At 40.6% G+C, this 9,885-nt stretch overlaps 1 protein-coding gene across 1 annotated transcript; it reads left to right on the top strand.

Annotated features, from left to right (window-relative positions):
- Window positions 1-7,380: 7,380 nt before the first annotated feature.
- Window positions 7,381-7,876, top strand: LOC307156159 (histone H3.2). The gene has a single exon (XM_079867388.1). It carries the CDS (start codon window positions 7,432-7,434, stop codon window positions 7,840-7,842), a length of 411 nt encoding a protein of 136 aa, XP_079723514.1. The 5' UTR covers window positions 7,381-7,431; the 3' UTR covers window positions 7,843-7,876.
- The last annotated feature ends 2,009 nt before the right edge of the window (window positions 7,877-9,885 follow it).

Below are 9,885 nucleotides of genomic sequence, written 5' to 3'. Positions count from 1 at the left end.
TAAGTGTGTGAGACGACTCGCGATGACTGGTCCTAAAACAACGTGTAGTCTCTTGTCCATGACATGACAAGATTTTTAGGAGTCAAAATCGTGTAATCTGACAGTGACTATCGTAACAGAAAAACAAAATTTTGTTTATGTTGATGCACTTTAATTAAATACAATAAATTAGGGCTGCACGTTTTCAAGTTTTTCATTAACCGTTAACCGAGGCCCTTAGCGGTTAATACTCGGTTAACCATAGTGTGCGCGCCGCAACCCCGAGATAGGCGTAATTTGCGGGTGGGACATGTCCCCACCACTATTTCCTAAGGTCGATATTGTCCCCACCACTTTTGAAACATCTCGCGGCACTAATACCAATACAAATAAACAAAACATCTCCAGTTAACTAGCAGAGCATTCATTTCGTTCGTTTTTTTTTTTAGGCGATCTAGCGCTGAAATGTTTTGTTTTTTAAATCAAGTGATCAAAGTGCTCGTTGCCGCTGCAATCGAGAAGGGTCTTTGTAAAACGTGCTGAGGTATTATTAATTTGTGGCCACGAAACAATTCACCTGAATATTCACCAATTCAGAAAAAAAAAAAAAAAAAAAAAAAGGAATAAAAAGCTGTACGAGAATAGTCGGCCTTCACTGTAGAGCTATCTTCACAGGTAAGAAAAACAGTTTAATAATTATTATTAATTCGTGGCCACGAAATAATTCACCTGAATATTCACCAATTCACAAAAAATAGGTCTTTAGCATTCACTAATTAATAGTATAAAACTGTTTTTGGCCACGTTGTAATTCGTTAAATCAAAATGAGGGAGGGAATTAGTTCAACGTGTCCACGATAAAACGAGGGAACAAATAAGTCGTCGTAACAACTAATTATTTAGATCAGTGGACAGGGCGCATAAGAACAAACAGTGAGAGAGCCCCGGCCGCGCGCGCACGCGCACTCTCACCGCCTTCAGACAACACGAGCGCTGTATTGCTCTCTCTCCCTCGCGCATATCAACACAATAGTAAAAGGTCGGACGACCGATTGTGTTTTATAGATTAGTAGTTTGTTCATACAAAGCGTTTGATTAGCAAGTACATGTTTAGGAAATGCATAATACAAATTGTATGGGTTAATGTAACGGTAAACGGACTCTCCGGGTAAAACTGTTGTGATGAAACTGCGCATGCGCGGGGTGAAACTGCTGGGGTGAAACTGTGGCTCTGCGGCTCTGCAGACAGATATTATTGTGCTGCGATCAGTGGCGCGGATACTTGTTTCTGGCTCGCGCACAGCCTTCACTCTCGGACGCGCGCTTTCTTTGCCCGCTTTCATATTAGAAAACTGGTCTAGCGGTCTCTGGTGGTGCAAAAATGTATTACAACTAAATTCAATGCACGCCATTGACGCCACTTAACCGAGCAAAATGTTTCACTCGGTTACGCAATTTTTAATCGGTTAATCGGTTAACCATGGACACCCCTACAATAAATATATATTTTAATAAATATATTTACAGTTCTAAGTTATTTTGTTTTAAAAATGGGGGGGGGGGGGGGGGGGGGGGGGGGTCGGGGTGGAATCGAATCGAATCGTAAATCGAGTTTTTTATTAAAAAAAAAAAAATCTCAGATTTCTTTAGGGGAAAAAATCGCCCAGCTCTAAGCTACACATAGCTTGTCCTTTACCTCATAAGCTTTCCTTTTAATTGTTTTTGGAGACTCTGAAATATAGTAGCAGTGATCACTCAAAGAACCAAAGCGTTTTCCACTCCGATTAGTGTGTTGAACGCTGCTACCCAAACCATAATCCTCACACACATTCACTGTCAGAGCAATGTCATCATGCACGACATCTTGAGCGACAAAGGCCTGTTCAGATGTGTCTTCCATCATCATGACATTGCTCTGATTGACAGCACTACTCCTATTGTCTACATATGCAACCTCCTCATTACTATTTACAGCTGAAACAGGGATGCCACTCACCACTCATCAATACTTACCAAGCGTGCTATTTTTGGCTGTTGTTCTTTGCCCTTGGAGAAAGAGAAAATGGTTGGCACAGCGGTGTCCTTCAGGCATGTCCTTCCCTAATAAAAATGACAAGAAGCATCAAAAATATTGAGTTTAATAAAGACGCAGAACTCTCATCACGGTAAAACGCGATGAACGTGCGTCGTTTTCAACAAGGTAATTCTCCTCAGGGAAAACCAATCAAGGAAAACGTATCAGGGCTCGACATTAACACTTGTCCGGGACACGTGTGTGTGTTTTTGTTTGTAAGGGAAAAGTGATATAAAATACAGGCTAATATAAAAAATAATCAGGGAATCACCGAAAACAAGAGGAAGATTCTGTTTTATTTCATTTAATGTAAGTCTCGATTGTTAGCCTATAGTTCAGGGGTCTCCAACCTTTTTCCCAGAGTGCTGTGTAAACTATTTAATTGGTAACAGCCTAGTGTCTTATTATTTTAATTGAATGCATTGGTAAAATGTAAGAATTTGAAATTAAATTTATAGCATACATTTAATACAATTAGGGGGAAAATGCCCTTTATAAAGGTACAAAAAATTATTCCGATAAGAGTGTTTTCAAAAAGTGATGTAATCAAACATTAACAATTTAAGTTTGAAGGGAGTAAAGCCTCTGTTTAGGGCAGGCTATAAAGGCTATAAAGGAAATGTAATTTTGGCAAAAAAATAACTTTTAATTTAAATAAATGTTCATTTTAAATCAGCCTACTTCAGTGTCATATGTCACTATATTATCTATATGTTACTATATTACTATGTGAATTTGAAAAATTGTAATGTGATGATCAGATGCAGATCTCTCAATCAAAGAATGGGTGGTTGGCGGCTGGATTATTTATTTTTAACAACAGATTTGAGTGACTCAAAGTGCACCAGATTAAAGGGGGGGTGAAATGCTCATTTTCACTCAATCTCCTGTTAATCTTGAGTACCTATAGAGTAATATTGCATCCTTCATATCTCCAAAACGTCTTTAGTTTTATTATATTTATAAGTGAAAGATTGGATGTACCGAGTCTTTCCGGAAAAAACCGAGCGGCTGGGGGCGGGCCGTGTGGGCGGTGTGCTATAGCTGTGCTAACCGATCTAACAACAACACAGAGAGACATTTGAAGTAGTTTACTCACCGCATTGCGACAGCGAACCTTTATCATTGTGACTGCTCGATCCTTAAGCATTAGACGATCTGCAAATCCGTCGTGCTTTGTTTATAAAACAATCATCGTCGAAATGCAGGGAACAAAGAGTCGTGCACAACCTCCGTTGATGCTTCGAAAAAACAAACTCCATCCACTATTCCCTTAACGCTGGGTTCTTTGGGAATCTGTGCAGGGTTGTCTTGCCCTGCCAACCAAAAACCCACTTCTTTGGTGACATTGACTTCCCTAAAAGCCGAGCATAGCGCTTTGAGGTAACGTACTGCTTTCGCTCTCTTCTCTCTCTGGTCTACGAGTGCGCGCGCGGCCGCGGAGAAGTGCCCTTAGGACCCATATAAGGAAATTCCGCTCTATCTTACGTAAGACAGAGCCATACTCGAAAAAACTTTCCGAAACTTGTGACAAACCGGAAGGAGTATTTTTGGAACAAAAATACTCCTTCAAACGTACAACTTAACTTTTGAAACTTTGTCCATGTTTAGCATGGGAATCCAACTCTTTAACAGTGTAAAAAACTCAGTATGCATGAAACAGCAATTCACCCCCCCTTTAATGAATTTATATTTAAAATGTACAATATTTTCTCCCGGGGGTGCATGCCCCCAGACCCCCCTATAGGGACGATTTTACCACCTCCACCTCATTCTCAGCCAGGGGAACCCCTGGTCATATTGGCTGTTATTCATATCAGAGATATATGCGTTTATGTTTCATTATTCAGTCTAACACTAGTATGAATGTACAGATTACATTTTACAATTATTATTGCTATTAAACGAATATGTAACTGTTTGCAATAACTGCACACCGGAATCATTCTGTGTTCCGCTGTCTCACTTGGAGGATAATTTTTCAAACATGAATTTCACAGAGATCATTTTTTTATTTTAACTCTAAACCCAGTGGTTTAAAATAACACTTTTTATGCTACAGTAAAAAAACTGATGTTCACTTTCAGAAGTTGTAGGGATGTTTTCTTGTCAAAAAAGAATGTGAAACACGCATGTAGGTTATATAATTTTAAATATATTTTAAAGATAATTTAAGTTTATTTGACACACTTTAAGCATCATAGTATTGCATATAGAATCACATTATTTAATGAGTTATCACATTTTTCTTCAGTATTGTGCAGCCCTAAAAGCACTGAAATGCAAAGGTTGGCAAAAAGTGGTCATGTTGCTTGATTGGTCAAATCCTCAATCGGATTTTTTGCATCGGTTAAAAACACTAAACTTAACTGGTGTGTCAATAATTTCACTTAACAGTGACCTAATCAAATATTTAGTAATGTAATGTAAATGAATGTATGATGGTCAATACTTCACCAATTTCAAACAATACGTTGCTTGACTCTTTGTAAGGTATGAAGCGAGGTGTCTGTACCCTGGAGTCAGTGGTGAAGTGATGACTCTCGAAATGTTCACTGCACAGACGACAAGAAGTGTTAGTCCAATTCTGTCGTTTCACGTTGAGCATCCACTGGTCCAGCCTGAGATGTTCTTGATCACCTAGAGGAAAACTTTACACACACAAATAGATAGTTACCTCCTTCACAGACTACTTGCAAACAATAGAACTTAAAGGAGACATATCATGCTTTTAAATCGTTCCTTTTTACATTTAAATCATACATTTGTAGTGTATATAAAGCGGAACTGCAATGCTTGGGTCTGAATTCCTCATTATTATAGCTCCACAGGCCCCTTTTCTACCCCTTTTCTGATGTGCGTCTGAGAGCAACTCGTTTTGGTGCGGTCTCTTTAAATACAATTGAGACACTTCATACCCCCCCCCCCCCCCCCCCCATCTCCAGGATGCAGAGGTTCAACTCCACCCCGTTCGGCCATTTTTGTAGTTTGATAGCAGAGATACGATTATCTAGCGGCACAGAAACTTTTTATTCACACGTTATTAACAAAATGTCAACAACGGAAGACTTGTCCAGCCAGCCTTACATGTTCGAGCCAGAGTCGGAGCCAGAGCGAGATGAAAATGAAGACGACGAACCTGCAGAACAACGTCTTCATATGGATGTATCGCAATGGTGTGTTACTGTATTTACACATGAAGTGTTGGGCTGGAAGTCAATGTCCTTATTTGGCAGTTCCGCTGCAAATACTGTGATGTAATAGTTCACAAAACGTCATAGATAACAGAAAAATCGGAACAGGTTGAAAAATAAGGCCAAAACAGAAGCACCTGAAGAGAATAATTTCAACTTTTCTGTACTTCTAAAGACTCCAAATATACAACAAAATGCATTTAAGGGCTAAAAAAGTGGATTTAGCATGATATGTCCCCTTAAAATTACCACAGTGTCCAAAAGGTTGTAATAAATGTATTAAGAATTTGTGGCGGACATCACAGCTAGTCCTCATTCTGTTTACTGAGTAATTACAGGCTAATTTCCTACACATATCTTTGAGGACATGCCAAAAAATACTTCCAAATATAGTCAGTGTTAATAAATGTTACGCTATGAAATGCAGGCGTAACATTAACGTTATATGACAACGTTTCAGACGTTTTATACAGTCTATGGTTTCAGCCTAACGTTACAGATCACAGTCTGTTGGATCTTGGAGTGTAATAAAGTTTTAAATGCAATTATAAATAATAAATAAATTATATTTGAATTCACTCACCGGAAAAAATGTAGTCCAGGCTTCTTCTTGGACGGTCTGTTAATACAATTAACCCCACAACAAGACATTATAATTGTGAAATTATCCAGAAAAATCACAAACACGGCAGAAATGCTAAGATTAGTGGCTGGAATGTATTTATTTTTACGATAAATTAGCTGAGGTAACGTGACGGCTAACAGACATCAGACACACGGCTAATGATGACTAACGACAGCAGCGGGAATCCACCTGTCACTCAAAAGTGGACACACCCTTAATTATGCAGAACTTTAAATATTAAACGGATGAGTTTTAAAAAAATTCACCCCCCTCGCAGTTGTTATGAAGGGCAAAATTAGCTGTATAGACCAGAGCCACATAGAGAACCAGGCTGTAAACATGTTTTTTTCTGCTGTAAAGTTGGTAATTTTAACATAGGGGAGATACAGATTTGACTCACTTCTGCAGCCAGCCTCAAGCGGCAGTTTAACTCACTTCCGTGTTGGTTTCAAGCATAGACTGTAAAAAAAGATGGACGACGCCCCTTCGCTCTCTTCCATTGATGAGAACTGAAGCCGCCACTCCCGCCAGAGTCCCGATATGGCGCTGACATATTGGAACTTGAGTCTGCGCAGTAGCGATTTCGGGACCAGACCTGCGCAGTAGTGAGCAGGAAGTAAAGCCGCGAAATCAACGCTCCGCCCTCACTCTCGCAGGGAAAGTGCATTCTGCACACTTTTTAAAAAAATGATTGCAGTACGTCAAGAGGCTTGTTAAAATAAAGTAAATACAATCTCCTCAGTCCTCCGAAGATCCCGAAAAAAATGTCCGTTGGTGCTTCAGTGACTACTTCGCTCGAGAACCTGTCAATCACAGCTGTCCATCATGACGTTACACCACCGCATCACGTAACTAACTAAAAAACAACTTATTTTTGAAACAGACACTTGAACTTACATCAGTGTGATAAAAACGACAGCAAATGAAAGAAACCACCTTTGGAAAAAAGATATTTGAAGTGTAATTTAATTGTTTAGTTGGTCTCACGTCCCGTTGAATAACACGGGGAGGAGGGGCTTATGACCTATACTAGGACCAGTCACCGGGGGGCGATCGAGACGTTTTGGCTTCACTTTTCAGGGCTTGTGCGGCACGCTTGGTTTCAAGAGAGAGACGGGGAGGTTGCCGCTTGGTTTTACATTATCTGTGTCTGTGTGTGTGTGTGTTAATATCTGGCTGCAGAGCTTTTATACGGACTGTAATGTGATTTTGCTTTGATCCGAGATCTCCACAACCACTGAGAATTAAGGCGAGTATTTCAGGACAAATAAATAACGCAATCTGAGAATAAAGCCTATGGATGTCTGTGTTACACTGATTAATTAAGTAGTAAACAGAACAAAGCGTCTTGAGCGGGAAACCCTCCGCTTGCTTGAAAAGAGGAAACGCGCAGTCATTGGCTAGCAGTCATAAGCGCGTCATACACCAGCCAATCACAAGCCTCTGCATCATCGCGACACTGTGAGCTCGTGACGGTCCAATGCTATAAAAGCAGGAGGCGAGTAACAGAAAGCATTTATTCCAGCGCAAGCAGGACCGAGAGAGAAGAAACTCCAGCGATGGCCAGAACCAAGCAGACCGCTCGTAAATCCACCGGCGGCAAAGCCCCGAGGAAGCAGCTCGCGACTAAAGCAGCGCGGAAGAGCGCGCCCGCCACCGGCGGCGTCAAGAAGCCCCATCGGTACCGGCCCGGGACCGTGGCTCTGCGGGAGATCCGCCGCTATCAGAAGTCCACCGAGCTGCTGATCCGCAAACTGCCTTTCCAGCGGCTGGTGAGAGAAATCGCCCAGGACTTCAAGACGGACCTGCGCTTCCAGAGCTCCGCTGTCATGGCCCTGCAGGAGGCCAGCGAGGCTTATCTGGTGGGTCTGTTCGAGGACACCAACCTGTGCGCCATCCACGCCAAGAGAGTCACCATCATGCCCAAGGACATCCAGCTGGCGCGCCGCATCCGCGGAGAGCGCGCTTAAACCCGCCGCCGCTGTGCACGCGCGTCACATCCCCAACGGCTCTTTTAAGAGCCACATCACTGACTATAAACGAGACAATTTCCACTTTAACGCTTATAACGCTGAATATAAAGCGATAGGGTCTTATGTACTGTGTGATCTGGATTAAATAAAAGATACGTGTGGGCAATTATGAGGGGGAAGAAATAGGTATAATCGATAAATGTGTATTTCCAGACTATAACCATACTGTTTACTGAAACATACTATCGGCCATTTCTGTTTCTTCTGATCAGAGTTTATGGCATTTGGATCAGACATCCAGTGATTAATACAACTAACGTTACGTTTCCAAGGCACATTTCCATTAAGCAGAAAAGTTGCCGGTTATTAAGTGTTGAGGTTTCTTTTCATCATGTAAGCGCATATTATCACATCAGCAAAACCAATATATGAGCCGTTCCACGAAACCGGTACGATTTTTTACTTGTATTACTTTTCTGAACACCCCACATTAATTACATATTTAACTTCCTAAAAACACATTTTCCCACCTCAGGTATCAAATCCCATTATTATTGGTAATTATTTTAGGATATGGGCACTATTAGTCTTCATCCCCGTTATGGACACTATGGGAGCTCTCTGAATATGATTATAAAATATATTTGTAATTAAATCAACATTTTCCTATTAATCAGATGTCCCTCACACTAATTCAGTAATTGTAAATGTAAAATGTACATATAATTTTGCACTTATGCTATACTAAAGCCTGAAATGGGCACTTTTGTGACAGCAACCTCATCATTTTTGATCAAAGATGTGGTTTAACTTCAGAATTTGAACTAAAATCAGTATTCTTATGATTGCTCTGGACATTTCAGACTAAGTTCAACAAACATTAAATTACTTATTCATAAACTTAAAACAAAAATAATAAAAATGTAGGTGTGACGGGGTTGAGACTAGGGTAATGGGGTTGAAGAGGCAAATAGCTTAACATTCATAGCTGATTTTTACTCAAATTCACTGTAAGATTTTCTATGAGCACTGTATTTCATTACGCAACCAAGGAAAACAACAGATATAAATTGCAATTGCAACTCAGTTTTATTAACCCGACTGCAGGAAAAACAACAATAACGTAGTATACATTAGAACATTATAAACTGACTGAATAGGTCATCAAAATAAAACATATTACTTGTGTGCTTTTTTGATGTGTGTGTGTGTGTGTGTGTGTGTGTGTGTGTGTGTGTTTGTTTTTATCACATGGTGGGGTCCTCAGCATGTTAGCACACTCACAAAGTGGGGACCAAAAACATGGTGGGGACCAGTTCCCCGGTCCCCACAATGTTTTGCTTGTAATAGTCTCAGGGGGCGTTGCTGATATGCCTAGTGCAGTTTTTTTTCTAAATCCCCACCATGAGCATATACCTGATCTCCGTGTGTAAGTGTGTATCGCAGCGCTGCTCTTTAGCGCTCCTGTAGTATGTTCGCGGAACTGCACCCGTAAGCACACTTGTGACGTAAGACGCACATTTCACCAACTGCTCATGCGCAAAACAATCGCTTAATCAAACGACGACGAGATCACGGTTATTGGTTTCAATCAACAGGATTAATCCATTTTACAGGTAATTAGACCATTTTTTTATGTTATATTCGATAATTAAATAAAAACACATCACAAGTTCGAATAATTTAGAAAGATTGTTGAATTACATGACCTAATGGAGTTTTCTAATGAGGTGTAATTGATGTTATTCGTTGACTGTGGCGAATATACTATTGATAAACTTTAGAATATACATGTCGAATTGCATGTCCATAAATAATTTAAATTATTTAACGTTACTTGTTGACTGCGCGTGGTGTAGTGTGTGGTAATTTGCCAAACGGCGGGAGATTTAAGCGAGCGGAGCGGAGCGGCCTTCGTGAATCCCCGGGGTGACGCTGAGACGAGCCTGGCTTCTTCATCAACATGAGACGGAGGAGAATTAGACCAGCAAAAGATGCCGAGGACCATGTCATCAATGCCACTGATAAGACCGACGCACT

Source organism: Squalius cephalus, assembly GCF_949319135.1.
Source record: "Squalius cephalus genome assembly, chromosome: 3".
Lineage (NCBI taxonomy): Eukaryota > Metazoa > Chordata > Actinopteri > Cypriniformes > Leuciscidae > Squalius > Squalius cephalus.
The sequence above is the reverse complement of the archived record's forward strand: the minus strand, read 5'-3'. Positions and strand labels throughout refer to the sequence as shown.

Excerpts from the sequence above, each read along its gene's own strand:
- LOC307156159 (XM_079867388.1), top strand. The coding sequence starts at position 7,432 with ATGGCCAGAACCAAGCAGACCGCTCGTAAATCCACCGGCGGCAAAGCC.